The sequence below is a fragment of the Marmota monax genome, unplaced genomic scaffold, assembly GCF_021218885.2.
Source record: "Marmota monax isolate L192 unplaced genomic scaffold, Marmota_monax_Labrador192_F-V1.1 WCK01_AAM20220418_F8-fsc00346, whole genome shotgun sequence".
NCBI classification, from domain to species: Eukaryota; Metazoa; Chordata; class Mammalia; order Rodentia; family Sciuridae; genus Marmota; species Marmota monax.
Window position 1 is genome coordinate 467347 of NW_026692698.1, and position 16324 is coordinate 483670.

General features: G+C 49.5%; 3 protein-coding genes across 6 annotated transcripts; 2 read left to right on the forward strand and 1 right to left on the reverse strand.

Moving 5' to 3' along the window:
* The first annotated feature begins 363 nt into the window (after positions 1-363).
* Positions 364-5189, forward strand: Coasy (Coenzyme A synthase). 3 transcript variants are annotated; one of them, XM_046446564.2, is made up of 11 exons: positions 373-457; positions 880-1160; positions 1490-2200; positions 2894-3108; positions 3344-3475; positions 3609-3798; positions 3883-3947; positions 4100-4184; positions 4357-4454; positions 4561-4707; positions 4805-5189. In XM_046446564.2, the coding sequence occupies exons 2-11, from the start codon at positions 1070-1072 to the stop codon at positions 4865-4867; spliced, it is 1797 nt and encodes a 598-aa protein (XP_046302520.1). In that variant the 5' UTR covers positions 373-457; positions 880-1069; the 3' UTR covers positions 4868-5189. The 3 variants fall into 3 exon arrangements, with proteins under 3 accessions (XP_046302521.1, XP_046302520.1, XP_046302522.1); XM_046446566.2 differs by having other exon boundaries at positions 374-457; positions 1490-1870; XM_046446565.2 differs by lacking the exons at positions 4357-4454; positions 4805-5189 and having other exon boundaries at positions 364-457; positions 4492-4589.
* Positions 5190-6001: 812 nt separating this feature from the next.
* Positions 6002-10624, forward strand: Mlx (MAX dimerization protein MLX). 2 transcript variants are annotated; one of them, XM_046446569.2, is made up of 8 exons: positions 6002-6116; positions 6459-6495; positions 6950-7039; positions 7317-7423; positions 7702-7801; positions 7981-8080; positions 8448-8649; positions 9562-10624. In XM_046446569.2, exons 1-8 carry the CDS (start codon positions 6075-6077, stop codon positions 9616-9618), a joined length of 735 nt encoding a protein of 244 aa, XP_046302525.1. In that variant the 5' UTR covers positions 6002-6074; the 3' UTR covers positions 9619-10624. The 2 variants fall into 2 exon arrangements, with proteins under 2 accessions (XP_046302525.1, XP_046302526.1); XM_046446570.2 differs by lacking the exon at positions 6950-7039 and having other exon boundaries at positions 6008-6116.
* Psmc3ip (PSMC3 interacting protein) lies at positions 10261-16132 on the reverse strand. Its single transcript, XM_058579950.1, has 9 exons — positions 15235-16132; positions 14787-15054; positions 14596-14696; positions 14352-14441; positions 12460-12571; positions 11593-11738; positions 11427-11480; positions 11010-11069; positions 10261-10931 (listed from the first exon to the last, which is right to left on the reverse strand). The coding sequence occupies exons 2-9, from the start codon at positions 14818-14820 to the stop codon at positions 10875-10877; spliced, it is 654 nt and encodes a 217-aa protein (XP_058435933.1). The 5' UTR covers positions 14821-15054; positions 15235-16132; the 3' UTR covers positions 10261-10874.
* Positions 16133-16324: the final 192 nt, after the last annotated feature.

The following is a 16324-nucleotide window of genomic DNA, read 5'->3' on the forward strand; positions in this document are numbered from 1 at the left end:
GTGGAGCGTTTGCCTACCAAGGGTGAGGCAATGGGTTCAATCCTCAGCACCACATAAAAACAAATAAATAAAATAAAGGTTAAAGCCTCTCTCTCTTTTTTTTTTTTTTGTGAGGGGGGGGTACCGGGGATTGAACTCAGGGGCACTCAACCCCTAGTCACATCCCCCATCCCTATTTTGTATTTTATTTAGAGACGGTCTCACTGATTTGCTTAGTCCCTCGCCGTTGCTGAGACTGGTTTTGAACTCTCCATCCTCCTGTCTCAGCCTCCTGAGCCGCTGGGATTACAGGTGTGCGTCACAGCGCCCGGCTTCATTACTGGAATCTTGAGGATTGATTGCTTTCCCTTTTCAGATCTCCGTGAACAATTTACCTGAAAAGTCTTCTAATAGCAACCTGGCTTTCTCCCCCACACCGCTCCAAACTCCAGTCTAATCAGCCCTCATTAACTTCGAGGTAAATCTTTACCACTATGTCTCACGCCCTTACCCACTTTTCTCCTGTTTAGAGACCCTGGTAGCTCTACTGAGCTCACACGCAGAGCTCCTTCTCCTCTCTTGAAAGCAGGCGCACTAAGGTGCGTGGTGCGGCGAGCATCCTATAGAAGCCATGAGAACCGGTCTCTATGTACCCCTGGAACATTCAGGGTCCCATACATCCCATGTGCGAAATGGGACTTGGGTAAAGTTGCCCAGTAATCTATCAAATGAAAATCCTCGGGCTGGGAGCGGGAGGACCAGGAGGCTCTAGGAACGCCTCTCCTAGTGCAAGTGCAATTTTGTGACCCCTACCTCTGTCACTGGAATTAAGGAGGAAAGCCGGTATTAGTTCTGGTTGCCTTTTGGTTAACCTAGTTGAAACCAATCTCTCTTCTCCAGGACTGAAGGGAATCCGCCATCTGGGCTTTCAAGCCTGCCTTGCCCTTTTCTGCCCAGTCCGGATGGATCTGGAGCCAAGATTTAATCAGTCTCACAACCTCCGCGCTCAGCTCCGCCTCATCAACAGTACATGCTCCGTTCCACAAGAAACCTCACGAGAGTTCCGTGAGATTTGAGTTCCGAAGTTGAGATGTTTGGCCTCTCTCGGTTTCCATACCTCGGAGTTGTGGTTCCAAAGGCAGTGCTTCCGGGCCGCCGCTCGGGAAGCCTCCGCGGCTGGTGTAAGTGGAACCAAAGCCTTGGGGGTTCAGCTAGTAGGGAACCAACCTAAACGTCAGCGTCCCCCTTTAGGCCCCTCCTTCGATTTCTTGAAGACCCAGTGCAGTTTAGTAAGAGGGCCCAGTTCCTGGATCCCCAGCCCTATGACGCAGGGATTCCTCTCCAGTTCCCCCTTCCCAGGATTTTGGTTTACTTCAGAGAAGTCATTGCGCGATCGGCCAGGCCTTCTCCTGGCTCCAGGTCTCCTTCTGGGTCCAAGGCTCAGTGCAGGTCTCGGCTTCAACCAATAGCCCCTTAGCCATCCTCATTTCCTCTCCCTGACTGTCCGTAGGCCTAGGCAGCATGGCTGTATTCCAGTCGGGCCTCCTGGTGCTGACGACGCCACTGGCCTCCCTGGCCCCTCGCCTCGCTCCTATCCTGACCTCAGCTGCCCGCCTGGTGAATCACACACTCTATGTACACCTGCAGCCGGGCATGAGTCTGGAGGGCCCTGCCCAGCCCCAGTCCAGCCCGGTGCAGGCCACGTTTGAGGTTCTCGATTTCATCGCGCACCTTTACGCTGGCGCCAACCTCCACAGGCACCTGGACGTCAGAATTCTACTGACCAACATCCAAACCAAGAGCGCCTTTCTCCCTCCACTGCCCAGCTCAGTCCAGAATTTGGCCCACCCGCCAGAAGTAGTGCTGACTGACTTCCAGACCCTGGATGGAAGTCAGTACAATCCAGTTAAGCAACAACTAGAACGATATGCCACCAGCTGTTACAGCTGTTGTCCACAACTGTCTTCAGTGCTGCTGTACCCGGATTATGGGACCGGAATGCTGCTTGTGGAGTCTCTGGATGTACCCTTATCCTCCACCATTAGGCCAGCTTCCCCTGTGGCTAGGTCTCCAAAGCAGCCTGTGCGTGGCTACCACCGTGGGGCTGTGGGTGGCACGTTTGACCGCTTGCACAATGCTCACAAGGTGTTGCTCAGTGTTGCATGCATCCTGGCCCAGGAGCAGCTTGTGGTGGGAGTAGCAGATAAAGATCTGTTAAAGAGTGAGTGAGAGGGACCCTGCATTAGGGTAGTGGAGGATTTCCCAAATTTCCTCTCCCAACCACCACCGTTAATGCCAAGATCAAGAAAGATAGGGCTATTAGTTCACACCCATTCCAAATGTCGCAATGCTTGACAGTTGGTGCTGAGGAAGCTTTTTTTTAAGTTAATTAATTAATTAATTTTAATTAGGTATATATGACAACAATGCATTTTGATTCATTGTATTGAGGAAGCTTTCTTAGTTTGTGGTTCAATCACCAGTTAGACCTCCCAAATGTGGAACTAAGGAATCTACTTTTAAGATTCTCCAGGTGATCAACTGTAAAATTTGAGACACTGGGAATAAATAGACAAATGAATTGTAAGGTAGTAGTGCTACAGACAGTAAGAATGAACTCAGGGATGACATGGCTCTTGGGATTCTCTAACTCTGATGCCCATTAGCATTGTTAGTTCTCTGGAGTAATCTCTCGGTGGCTTGTTCTCTGGACTCATGCCAGCCCTTGCAGAGACTATGGTGCTCGTCCATTTCCTCCCCTTCATGTCCCCCTGCAACAGACTCCCAGTTTAATACTTTCTTCCTGTCACCCTCCTCTGGAGATACAGGGCCTAGGGACACTCTTCCCCAAACAGGCCCACACTCTTCTTCCCCAGTAAAAAAGCCTCACTGTTTTTCTGGGCTCCTTCCCCAGGCAAGTTGCTCCCTGAGCTGCTCCAGCCTTATGCAGAACGTGTGGAACATCTGAGTGAGTTCCTGGTGGACATCAAGCCCTCCCTGACTTTTGATATCATCCCCCTACTGGACCCCTATGGGCCTGCTGGCTCTGACCCCTCCTTGGAGTTCCTGGTGGTCAGCGAGGAGACCTATCGTGGGGGGATGGCCGCCAACCGCTTCCGCCTTGAGAATGTAACCCCTGGGAGACTGGCAGAGGGTGTGGATGGGAAGGGGGAAAACCTTTATGGGGTGCTGTTGGAAGTACCATGGCTCCAGAGGAGGGAAGAGAGGGGTCAGGGTGGTGGGAAGAAGCAGGAAGAAACTGGTTCCCAGCTTCCCTTCCTTGGGTAGGTAGAAGAGGATAAAGGGGATCTGGGTTCTTCCTTCCTCCTCTCACTCTTTTCTCATCCTTCCCCCTTTACCCCAGGACTTGGAGGAGCTTGCCTTGTATCAGATCCAGCTGGTGAAGGACGAAAGCCACGAGCAACATGAAGAAGAGAAAGTCAGTTCCTCCAACTCCCGCCAAAGACTGCTGGGAAAGCTGCTTCGGCCTCCAAATGTAAGCCTACCTTTCCTCTTTCACTTGTGTTTGGGCGTGCTGGAAATGCTGGAGAGTAAAAATTGAGGGGTTCAGCCTCAAGCATGAACCTAAGGGCCCTAGTAACTATGGGGTTCCTTCTCATCTACCCCAGAAGAGGCCAGAGCTCCCTTCAGGTCTCTACGTGATTGGGCTGACTGGCATCAGTGGCTCTGGGAAGAGCTCAATAGCTCAGCGGCTGAAGGGCCTGGGGGCATTTGTCATCGACAGTGACCACTTGGGCCATCGGGCCTACGCCCCAAGTGGCCCTGCATACCAACCTGTGGTGGAGGCCTTTGGAACAGGTAACAACTGGGGAGGGCTAGAGGTGGCTTGAAGTGAGGAGATGGCTTGGTCTCTTTGCTTAGTCTTCCTTCTCTGTCACTCAGATATTCTCCATAAAGATGGCATCATCAATAGGAAGATCCTAGGCAGCCGGGTGTTTGGAAACAAGGTAAACACACACCTCTCAGGGCTCTTTAGCTCCTCCTAAATTCTGACCCAGAATTTGGATTTCTGCTCATTTGTTCCCAACTCCCACCTCCTGGGCTGGCTCCATCACTCAGGGAAAGTAACCTCTGCCTACTTCCTCTTTCCCCTCCCCAGAAGCAGATGAAGATACTCACCGACATTGTGTGGCCAGTTATTGCAAAGCTGGCCCGAGAGGAGATGGATCTAGCTGTGGCTGAGGGTGAGTGGGAGGGATGATGGGAACAGTTGAAGGGAAGAGTTGAGCAGATTCTCCCCGAGAGCTTCCCTGCCCCCAGCATGGCTATCCACTTTCCCTGGGACTTGTTTTTGTGGGCCTCTGATTGATAGTAAGCATTAGAGTGCTGCTGACAGTGACTGGGGTCTCCCCACAGGAAAGGATGTGTGTGTGATTGATGCCGCCATGCTGCTTGAAGCCGGCTGGCAGAACATGGTACATGAGGTGTGGACCGTTGTCATCCCTGAGACAGAGGTATCTGGACCCCACCCTTACCCCATCCCTACTGCAGATGGTATCCTGCTCTGATCCAGCAGGCTGAGCTGGGATCCTTCCTGACAAATGCCTCGTCTGTGCCCAGGCTGTACGACGCATTGTGGAGAGGGATGGCCTAAGTGAAGCTGCCGCTCAAAGCAGGCTACAGAGCCAGATGAGTGGGCAGCAGCTTGTGGACCAGAGCCACGTGGTGCTGAGCACCTTGTGGGAGCCACATGTCACCCAACTCCAGGTTGATGCCCAGGGAAAGAAAGGGTTGTAGGGAGGGAATGTCCAGTGGGTGTTTGCCTGACGTTGTCCTTTCTTCCAATATCCTGGACTGTCGGAAGGTGGAAAAAGCCTGGAATCTCCTGCAGAAGCGCATATCCAAAACTCCTCAGGCCCGTGACTGATAATGAATTCTCTGTGGGACCGCAGTGGCCTCTGGAGTAGATGAGATCCAGTGTTGTGGAGGAATGGGTACCTTGATGCTCTTCCAGTCTCAGGCCTAGAGGGCTTCAAGCTAAGCTGTGCAGGACATGGCTGGGCCTGATAGACACAGGAATCCTATGCAGCATGCTGACGTTTAATCAACAGTAAAGATGTGGCTTATTGGGGAGTAGGCCCCTGTGGAGTTCCATCCCTATTCTTGCCCACAAATGTCTGATGCCCACCACTGACTGGGGTCAGGGCAAACACTGGAATTTCTAACAGAATTAAAGGTGAATGTCTACAGGTGCTGCCTGTATGGTGTCTGCTTCCTGCTCCAGCGTCTCTAAAGTGTCTTTGGACTCTTATGCCACAAGTTCAGGGCCCAGACCTGAGCCAGAAATCAGGATTACAGTGGTTAAGTATATGGCCTTTGAAGTTAGCCAGACTGATGTCATCCTCGTTCTTCCCACTTACTAGCTGTGAGAGAGACTTTTGAGTGAGAGACTTTTTAGGTACTTCTAATTCCTCACTATAAAGCAGCAAAACAACAAACTTTTTGCAAGGATTATTTAATTCCACAAGCACCCTGCCAGCTACTGGGCTGGGTTTTGGAAGATCAATGCTGGGTAGTGGCTCTGCCCTCAGAACTTGCAGCTTGATGGGGTCAGATGATGTGAAGCAGGAGTGCTCCGCCCAGTTTCTAACCTAGGGACAAGGTCTGCAGGTGCAGGTGAGTGCACATGCGCACAGGATCTGCAACAATATTTAGAAAACTTTTTCCCCCTTGGGTAGTGCTGAGGATGGAACCCATGGCCCTTCACGTGAGAAGCACTGGCTCTACATCGAAATATATATATATCTATCTATCCCCAGCCCTCACAAAAGCCTTTTGAAGGGATCCCATTTCATAGAAGGTGCTTCATGTGGCCGCCATTCTAGACCCTAAACTGCAGAAAGGCAGGGACAGGCGAGGAGCAGATCCCTATCACCGACCAGTTGTAGGTCCAACGCCAAGGAGAACCACCTCCAGTCAGTTTTAAAGTCTTGAGACGCGCGTGCGCAGCACTCTCGCCCCATCCCTGCCTCTCCGTCGTGGATTGGTGAACTCTAGTCACGTGGACGCGCCTCTCCGCTTCCTCGCAGCAGGGGGCCCGCCCGCTTAGTTGTTTCCGGTTCCATAGGTCCAAGATGACGGAGCCAGGCGCCTCTCCCGAGGACCCCTGGGTCAAGGCAAGCCCCGTGGGCGCGTGCGCCGGCTCCAGGGAAGAGCGGGCTGGGCTCGTGCACACAGGGGTTCGAGAAGATTAGGGGCTTCCTTCCTGTCCCCAGAGTCTCCCAGGGCTGCAGATAGACAGTTTTTACCCCGCGGCTGCCAAGGTGTAGAGACAAACGAGGCGTGTGCGCGCGAGCGCGAGGGAACGAGGGGGCTGGGGGCCGGAGGATGAGTGGGGCGGAAGGGATCATGCAGAGGGGCGGCGCTCTCACAGCCTATCCCAGCTTTGCGTTCGGGGAACCCTTCGGCTGTCAGCACACTTGTGTCTGATGGGCTTCTCCCTTGCTTGGTGCTTGCAGGTGGAGTATGCCTACAGTGACAACAGCCTGGACCCTGGTGAGTGAGTGCCTCCCCTATTGTCTTGGGCTTTTGGAATGATTCTCCTGTTTCAGCTGTATAAATTCTTGTGGCCTTGCTAGCCACACCTGAGCACAGTCCACTGTCTCTGAGCCAAGGTCCTGGCTTGAGACATGAAAAAGGAACTGGAGAATGGGCAGGAAGCAACCATGGGTGACACCTGATTCCTCTGCTCTGGACCAGGAAGTGATGGAAATAGTGACAGCTGTTCACTGGTTCTCAAATGTTCAGATGTCCCTTTGTGAGCCAGAGGGTTTGACTATGGAGCAGTGTAGATATGGGAGACAGGAGCTTTGCAGCATGATATGGCAGGAAGTGGGTGGCTCAGGACGGCTGGCAGTCATTTAAGGAAGCCTTTGTGCCCACAGTTGTCTATGAGGGCTGGCAATGCACTCCATTCCAGTCCTTAGTGATTGGAACCTCTCTTTTCCAGGGCTTTTTGTAGAAAACACTCGTAAGGGAAGTGTAGTGTCCAGAGCTAATAGCATCGGTTCCACCAGTGCCTCTTCTGTCCCCAACACAGGTAGGCAGCAACACCCTCCTGCCCACCTGGGGGTCTCAGTTATGCCATCATTTTAGTATCTTTCCTAGACAGGGAAGCTCCAGCTGACCACATGGGGGTGTTGGAGTCTTGAGTGCCAGACACAGGGTGTGTCTTTTACCTCATCCAGGATATTTGACTGATTCTTTGCCCATCTGCCATCTCTGGGCACTGGGTTCTTCCCATCAGGGAAAGGTGGGCTAGCTGGGCCCCACTGGGCCCTAAGGTGACCTCTCCCTGCCCCCAACTCTGAGCGTAGATGATGAGGACAGTGATTACCACCAGGAGTCCTACAAGGAATCTTACAAAGACCGCCGGCGGCGAGCACATACCCAGTCGGAGCAGAAGAGGAGGGACGCCATCAAGGTGATTGGGGGGGGGGGGGCGCTATGTATTTTAGATTTTCTCTGCCCAGACCACCTCAAACAGCTCCAAATAGCCTTACGGGTGAGCTGATATAGTCCCTGGGCATGAACATCATCTTTCCAGGAGCTGTGCATGATCTAGTCCCTGGGCATGAACATCTTCTTTCCACCCCCACCCCCCGCAGTTTGTGAGAATGGAACTGGTGTCATGGAAGCTTTGTGCCATCTTGACTTAATCCCTCAGGGTTAAGGATCCCCTTTCTCATGTTGTTTCCACAGAGAGGCTATGATGACCTTCAGACCATCGTCCCCACCTGCCAGCAGCAGGACTTCTCCATTGGCTCTCAAAAGCTCAGCAAAGCCATCGTTCTACAGAAGAGTATGGACGGGGAGAGAACTGAGGGGTGGAGCCAACAGGGGCTGTGAAGAGGGCAGCACTACATACCCATCCCAGGCCTGGTCCTGGTGTGGTGGTTGTAATGGGATAATGGGTGTGGAGGAGGGAAATCAAATTCAGTTTTGTTCTCCTGGTTGAGATTTCCTCTGCTTCCACCCCAGCCATCGACTACATCCAGTTTTTACACAAGGAGAAGAAAAAGCAGGAAGAGGAGGTGTCTACACTACGCAAGGATGTCACAGCCCTAAAGATAATGAAAGTGTAAGAGGGGTGCTGAACTGGGGAAATTAGCTTCTGAGGGGACTGAGGCTGACTGCGGCACACACCTTTGCCTTGTGCAAAGGCTACACCAGGTAATATGTGTAGATAATATTCGCACTACCTGAGTCAGCCACTGTGAAGCAAGACTGTATCCCAGATAGCACCTTATATATGGCATTCAGAAAACGCCTGTTAGTGAAGGACAGCTGGAGACTCACCATTTCTGACCTGGTAGTAGTATTGAATACATCCCCAAAACTCCAATGAAAGGAGGGGTGGTGGGCAAGTGCATAGAGCAACCTCATCATTTTTTTCCTGGGTGGTGGGGAGCTGCTATAGCACCTCATCTATGCCTATTTGCTTTCAGAAACTATGAGCAGATTGTGAAGGCACATCAGGACAACCCCCATGAGGGAGAGGACCAGGTCTCTGACCAGGACAAGTTTAATGTGTTTCAAGGTGTCATGGACTCCCTGTTTGAGTCCTTCAATGCCTCCATCTCTGTGGCCAGCTTCCAAGAGCTATCAGCTTGTGTTTTCAGCTGGATTGAGGAGCACTGTAAGCCTCAGGTATGGGACAGAAATGATCTGGGGTTCTAACATTACCCTCAGATATAGTGAACAAAGCCACTTTTTGTTCAGAAAAGTAGGATAGCCACTTTAAGTGTCTTTCAACTTTCAGTATTCTGTTATCTTCTGTGCTTCCAGCCGAGATTTTCACATTAAGGTCTCATTGGCAAGTATGGTGTGAGCACTCAATGCCAGAGCCCTCTCTTGGCTTTTGTTTAACCCATGTTACACTATTGCTGCCTCATGTATCATTCTTTGGCTGCCTTGTGTGGAAGCCCTGATCACCTGCAGCAGTTACCTACAGTTTTTGGAAACATGCAGATTTCAGGCCCTCACTCCCAGGCCCATTAAAATAGTTGCCCCAAGAGCTTTTGATTGTTTATTTGTAAGAAGAGATATATTAATGGTATTGAACTATCTTCTGCTTCTAAAGCCTGGCTGCTTTTTCTCAAGGCTTGAACTTGTATTCAAGACTTATTTGTTTCCCAACATTATAATTGTGAAATGCTTTAAACATACTGCAACATTGAATTTTAGAATAATTAACTGCTGGGACTGGGGTTGTAGCTCAGCGGTAGAATGCCTGCCTAGTGCATATGGGGCGCTGGGTTCAATCCTCAGCACCATATATGAATAAATAAAAAATAAAGGCATTGTGTCCACCTACAACCAAAAAAAAATATTTAAGAAAAGTTAACTGCCTTCTACCAGTAACATTTTATTATACTTGCTTTATCATATACCTCTTTCCATGCAGTTTTGTTATTTTTTGCCATGCTGGGGATAGAATCCCCCAGGCAAGTGTTCTACCACTGAACTACACCCCTAGCTCTTTAATGCACTTTTCTTAAAGAGCATGTCAAAAGGTAGCTCTGTACCTTCCTGAGCTTTGTTTTCTGCTGCCCTCACCAGACCCTGCGGGAGATCGTGATTGGCGTCCTGCATCAATTGAAAAATCAACTTTACTGATGGCTCTTGGAAACATGCAGAATGGCCAGCAAGAGATTTTTGAGTTTCCTATTTGGTCTTGGGACTGCTGGGCCTGAGATTGGACTGTGACACCTCACACCAGTCAGCTGGTTTCTACTTGGTGTTTGGGCTTCCCAGCTTCACTTCATCTTCAGTGGAGTTAGGGGTTTTGTTTTGTGAAAGCTTCTGATTAATTTATTATATTGACCATAAAGTCAAACCTACCCAGTCTTCTTCTCCCTGTAAGTCCTCAGGACCGGAGTCTGTTCTGAGTATCCCAAAGAACTCCTGGCCTTTCAGCTCTTTCTCTAAACCTCGGATTTCTGTTCATGATTTGTGTGTACATGGAAACTGCCTGTTTTGGTTTCTTGGGTAACATGACTCAAGCATGGATGTTTTAGAAGTAGTTGGGTGGGAAAAAAGGAGTGAGAGGAAATAGTCCCACAGCCATGAAGGTTGAAAGGCTTAGACTAGGGCTGCCTGGTTAGTCTAAGATGAGACTGGAGCTTTCTGGCCAGCTGAGGGCAGGGCTATTGGGTTTCTATTTTTGCCTTATGTTCCATCACCTCCTTCCTCCCTATCCATCCTTGCCCTGTTCCCCAGCAGTAGTCCTGCACAGCAAAGGCAGATGAGACACAGCACTACAAACTTGAAATTTTTTATTTTTCTAAACATCAACAATGCAACTTCAGTACAGTTTCTGGGCCTCAAAACCACCTCAGTCTTTCTGTCCAGTTTCTCTATCATCACCCAGTGCTGTCTGCACTTCTCCCAGGACTTAGGAGTGGGGGGAAAGGGTACAGAAAATAATCAAAATGTGTCCTGGGATGAAAGTACTGGGGGATGTCTTAGGCTTCTCAAATGCTGAGGTATAGCAGCCTGTCTCTACTTTATTTCCCAAGCTCCCTGCTGCTTTCTTCAGGTTTGATGTCTGGGAGGTTTGAATATTCAGAGGACATTAAATATTTTTATATCAAATTATATCACAATAAATATTATAAAATGCTTTCTTTTAGCTTCATTCTAAGTGTGCATGTTAAGTTCAAGTTGTTAAAATGTGGAAAATGAAATGGGTGTGACCATCCTTTCCTGGCCACCAGCCCTCCCTCTTCCCAATGCACTGGGCTAGTGCCTCTCTTCTCACTATTCTCCAAGGTGAAGCGCAGCAGGAACAACAAAAAAAAGCCATTCTAAACAAAAGTGGCCAGTCCTAGCATCTCTGTGTTTCCATCCTCCAGTTTTCACAGAGGGCCCCCTCAGGGATCTGGGAGTGTGACTTTATAATCTTCATCTGTCTCTATCCCAACTTCCTCCTGTAGGACAGAGACAGAAGTGAATGAGACATCCCAGGGTGATGGCCCTAGGGGAGGAAGGGAGAGAGGGCCACTTACAAAGAATTGCTTCTTGCTCTTAGGGTAGCCTTCAAGGATTGCATCGGATAGCTCTGTTGCCTGATGAAACAAAACCACCTCTTTTTATTTTTGGGGTACCGGGGATTGGACTCAGGGGCACTCAGCCACTGAGCTACATCTCCAGGACTATTTTATATTTAGAGTCAGGGTCTCACTGAGTTGCTTAGCACCTCACTTTTGCTGAGGGCTGACTTTGAACTCAACAATCTTCCTGGCCTTAGCCTCCAGAGAGTCACTGGGATTACAGGCATGTGCCACCACGCCCAGCAAAACCACCCCTTTTTAGGTGGGCAACACTGGGCACTAACTGTCAGACCATGACATTGGGCAGCAATTTCTTTGTGGCTGCCATTTTTTTAAAGCACTCCCAGAGCCTCCCTTGGAGCTCCAACTCACCATTCTCTTCCGCTTCCTCCACTCCTTACAGTATTTCTGCCTGTCTCTGTAAACCTAGAAAGAAGAAACAGGTTACTCTAAATCCCTCAGGCCCACAGTTACCTGTTGAGGATCAACCCTTGTCCTCAATCCTGCGCAAGCAACTCTAGCCTTCCTCCCAGCTCACCTGCTCTTTCTCCTCTGGAGTGACATGGTTGGTGGCAGCTTTGATGTTCTTCAATCTCTCTAGGTAGCCAGCACATTCCTTCTTTAACTCCTCAATCTCTTTCTGCATCTCCGGAGTAGTCAGGGCACTAGTTAACTCCTTCAGCTCTGAAACCACATCCTCCTGAGGTCACTTGCCACCCCTGACAGAGAGGTTCTGTCTTTCCCAGTCAGGGGGTACTCTTTGAAGTAGGAATGTGAATTCTACCTTGCTCTGAGATCTACTAGAATAAGACCCCACATTCAGGAAAATAAGGCTTACAGAGTCACCAGTTCATTCTATTTTTCTTTGTCTTCCAGCTACAAGTAGTGGGCCATGAGGTTGAGCAGACTAATGTGTAGCCAGTTAAAGCAGGAATAGAGGAAAACATGGGGGCAGTGTGCTGAAGATCACGGCAGAGGAAGCAAATGCATGTCTTGCCCATTTGTACACAAAAGCCATTAGTGATTCTACATTTTTCTTTCTTTCTTTTTTTTTGGTACGGGGGATTGAACTCAGGGACACTTAACCACTGAGCCACATGCCCAGACCTATTTTGTGTTTTATTTAGACACAGGGTCTCACTGAGTTGCTTAGCACCTTGATTTTTGCTCAGGATGGCACTGAACTCGCGATCCTCCTGTCTCAGCCTCCCAAGCCACTGGAATTATAGGCGTGCACCACTGCACCTAGCTCTACATTTCTTTTAATGTAATGCCTGAGGCGGCCCAGCAAAGTGGTCTTCTCTGCAACAAGACACTGTAATCAGTGAGCCATTCACTTAGCAGTTCCTGACCTCCACACTGAACTTGGCCCTATGGGCACCTTGCAAGGGCTCCCCAGTCCTACCAGCCTCCATGTGGCGGCAACTCTGCTGCAAGCTCTGCACCTTGGCAGTGAGGGCCACGATTTTGGCATCCAGGCTGTGAAGGTCAGCATCACTCACCATTTCAAACTGGTTCTGCCAGAGACAAGAGAAAAAGTATAAATGAATTAATGTGAGGCATAAAAAGGAAAAAAAAATATCAGGAAGGCAGTAACAAGTCATTCATTTGAATACTGGTCCCAATGAAAATGTGTAAAAAAAGTTGAAACCTAATGCCTAACCTCAAAGAGCGTCCAGGTTGGCAGGATAATAAATAGGACAGAAACATCTTTCCATTAGTGATAAAACCTACTCACTGGGCTAAAGGAGTAAAGAAACATTCTTACCAAGGTGGGGACACCTAGATCATGAGTTTCAGCAATAGGTAGAATCTAATGGAGTTGGAGATGTAGCTCAGTGGCAAAGTGCTTGCCTAGCACATACAAAGTCCTGGGTTTCATCCTTGCCTAGAGGGAGTAGGGGGAGTCGGGAAACCCAAAGAATCTTACAAGTGAAGAAGCACAAGAGGCTCTATTTAGATAAGGGATTCTAATGGAAGTCTAAGGAGCCCCTCTCATGAGAGGCTGCTAGAAAAGGATTACCCTAGGGTGGAGTTCAGTTGGTAGAGCATTTATCTAAGCATAGTAAGGCCCTGTGTTCAGGCCTCAGCATCATAAAAAACAAAACCTATTGCAGATCAGTGAGAGTCACATCACCTGGGAATAGGACCCAGTCTAGCAAGGATGGGAATGCCAGCTTGGGCAGTTTAGACTTTATGCATAGGCAAGATAAATGTTTACAGCAGGGACCTGCAAACAGCAAACTAAATTCTGCATGTTTTTGAAAAAGACCATAGGGCCTGCAAAGCTAAAATACTGTGAAGCCCTTTACAGAAGTTTGCCAACCCCTCTTTTAGATAATTCTCAATAGAGTAGTAATTTGTTATACTTTACTTCAATTAAACGAGTAATGTCTTTTAGATGTTAGATACTGGGGTAATGAGTCAACAAAGATGAACACAAAATGAGGTCTGCCCAGAGGAACCTTAGTTTAGTGAGGGAGACAAGTAGAAAGAAAATTATATACCTCATGACTCAAAAGGCATAAGAGCCTGAAAAAGGAGAAGTTGGCTCCTCCTTCTGGAGAGCATTTCTGGGTTTCTGGAGAGAGTGGGGACTGAGTGAAATTTCAAAGGACTGAATAAGATTTAAGTGGGCAGAGGCAGAAGGAGGAAAAGCAAGGGACAGAGGAATAAAACATACCTAAATTGTTTAGTATTGATGGGTGAAGAAATAATAAGGGCAGGTGAAGCCAGAGGCTGGCTGCAGCAAGTCTTCAGGTGCCTTTTACCTGTTCTATGGAGCACACATGAGGCATTTAAGAGTTTTATGTAGGGGATGGTACATGATCATATTTGCATTTAGATAGATGATTCTGGCTGTAGTGTTCAAGACATGTTCGAGGAGGTGAGATCTTTTGGGGGGACATTAGTAGACAACAAGGCCTGGACTAGAGCAGTGATAGCAGAGGGAAAGGAAATTGGACTCAAGAAAAAAATCAGCTCTACTTGATGGACTAGACATTGCAGGGGAAAAGTCAGGAATTACTCTCAAGTCTCTGGTTTGGGTGAAAAGTGATTCCACTAAGGGAGAAGAATGCTAGGGAGGAGCCAGTTAGGAAGGCATTCTTCTTTTGCAGGATTGATTCTGATACTGAAGTCAGAGACATCCAAGTGAAGGTCTAGGCTAAAGAATACAAATCCCAGGGCAGGGTTGTGACTCAGTGGTAGAGCGCTGGTGGGGTGCCAAAGAGTTGATACTAGTTGATTCAGTGTTGGGATCTGATATAGGTCATAATGTGCGCAGGCTCTCCTCACCTGATCCGCAAAATAGATCTTCTGCTTGCCGTACATCTTCTCTTTGATCTTGCCTTGTTGGGCCAGCTGCTCCAGCGCCTTCACCACCGCCTGGCAGAAGGGAAGGGAGGGCAATAAGAGGAGTCTTTGGGCCCAGGCAGGGGAGATTTCAGCCAGTAATGGGAGAGGGCGGAAGCCCCGGGAGGTCAGGAACCCAGCCTGATTACAGGAGCTCCGCGGGGAGGGAATCCTCAAAGGTCCTCACCGCCTTGCCCAGACCGTGTTCCTTCTGCAGGTTCCCGAATACATCCTGGGCGCTATAGGGCCGGTTCTGCTCCTGCAGGTACTTCAGGAGGAGGCCAGGGGCTGCGGAGAGAGACGAGACGGTGAGACGAGACCGTGTCACTAGGCCGGTCTCTCCCGCTCCCCTCCCGAATCGTGCTAGCGCTCCGTTACCTCCCGCCGCAGCTTCTGCCCGGGCTTTACTCATGGCCTTTCCCGCCGCCAAATTCAGAAAGCCAGACGTCGTAGTTGCTCGGGGCTACAGCTCTTTCCGGCAACGCGGGAGGGCCTCAAGCAGTGATTGGCTGAAGGGGAAGGATTTCCGCGGAACTCCGCGGCCCAGCCCGGACGCCGTAGTTCAGTTCAGCCGGGAGCTTGCGCACCAAAGCTTGACCCTTCCACGACCCGGGTGTGAGGCGGCAGCGACAGGCACCCCCCGACCCTGAAACGAAAGCTGTAGTAAACAACGCCTACAAGTTTTTGAGATCTACTTCTAGCCGCAGCTGAGCACTCGCGACCTTGAGATCTTCCTGTTCCCAGAGTTGAAACCGGAAGAAATTTCAGGGATCAACTCCCGCACTGGGCAAATGACTAGTTCAAGGTCACACACAGAGCTAGTTACCTTCAATGAACGTGTTCTGATCCCACGGTCCAGTGCACTTTCGGCAGCTTTATCACTTGAAAAATAAGACCGATAGGTACTTGGAGGAGGGGAGTTTTGAAAAACCACACTCTGGGGGCTGGGGCTGGGGTTCAGTGGTAGAGCGCTCACCTAGCATGCACGAGGCACTGGGTTCCAGCCTCAGCACCACATAAATATAATTTTTTTTTTTTTTAAAGCAAGCCACACTCCTTATTTGCTCGTTACCGAGCTTCACACACAGGGGGCGCTCGACACCTACTATGGTTTGAGACCTGAGGAAAGGGAGGGCTAGGGGCCCTGGGTGGGGGCGTGGGGGAGTAGTCTTAAGCCACAAAGCTTGTAGAAAAGCGTTAGCCCAAGCTGTCTCACGGCAACACCTGGCAGGTGCTTTCCACTCCGAACCACAGTGGCCAGCAGGACAGAGCCTGAAATAAGTCTTTCTAGTTTCTGAGGTCAGCTGAAGGCCGAAGAGCAGCTGTCCTTGAGGCTCAAAGATTCTAAAGGAGCATGATGCTACTTTTGAAGCCTTTTTCTACCCAAAACTTTATTAGCCTTTATTTAAAACTTGTGCTTGTCTATGTTTAGGGGACAAAAATTAGGTATTAGAAATGATGGAACTGCTAGCTAAATACCAGTCGGGAGGTCAGTTATACTCATGTCTGGGCTCTACCAGGAGAGGAAGTGGCCTCATACTGTGGTGATTGTTCTGGCCATCACAAAGGAAAAACAGGGATGGGTGGGTTCCTAACACCTGGGGTTCCTCTTCTGAGGCTGTCACCTCAAATTAACCAAAACTCAGATTCGCAAGAGGAGACCTAATCTATCAAGGAAGGACACCACTCAACATCAGTCTGAGATTGTTCTCATACAAGATTTATTCCCCAGCACTCACCCACCCACCCACCCTCAATTCACAGTGGAGGATTTAAGGAGATTCAGAGCAGGATCCCCCAGTAAAAGACTTTCCAAATGTTTTGCTCTTCTTCCTTCCCTCCCTCTTGCCAACTCCCAAGGCCTGAAGCTACACACTCATGCAAACCCACAAAATCCCACTCCTTTCCCACACCTC

Coding starts and splice junctions, on each gene's coding strand:
- Coasy (XM_046446564.2), top strand. CDS start 1,070: ATGTTTGGCCTCTCTCGGTTTCCATACCTCGGAGTTGTGGTTCCAAAG. Junction 2,201..2,893: donor AGATAAAGATCTGTTAAAGA/GTGAGTGAGAGG, acceptor CTCCTTCCCCAG/GCAAGTTGCTCCCTGAGCTG. Junction 3,799..3,882: donor GGTGGAGGCCTTTGGAACAG/GTAACAACTGGG, acceptor TCTGTCACTCAG/ATATTCTCCATAAAGATGGC.
- Mlx (XM_046446569.2), top strand. CDS start 6,075: ATGACGGAGCCAGGCGCCTCTCCCGAGGACCCCTGGGTCAAG. Junction 7,424..7,701: donor AGAGGAGGGACGCCATCAAG/GTGATTGGGGGG, acceptor TTGTTTCCACAG/AGAGGCTATGATGACCTTCA. Junction 7,802..7,980: donor AGCCATCGTTCTACAGAAGA/GTATGGACGGGG, acceptor CTTCCACCCCAG/CCATCGACTACATCCAGTTT.
- Psmc3ip (XM_058579950.1), bottom strand. CDS start 14,820: ATGAGTAAAGCCCGGGCAGAAGCTGCGGCGGGAG. Junction 14,442..14,595: donor AACACGGTCTGGGCAAGGCG/GTGAGGACCTTT, acceptor CCCTTCTGCCAG/GCGGTGGTGAAGGCGCTGGA. Junction 11,481..11,592: donor CTCCAGAGGAGAAAGAGCAG/GTGAGCTGGGAG, acceptor TCTTCTTTCTAG/GTTTACAGAGACAGGCAGAA.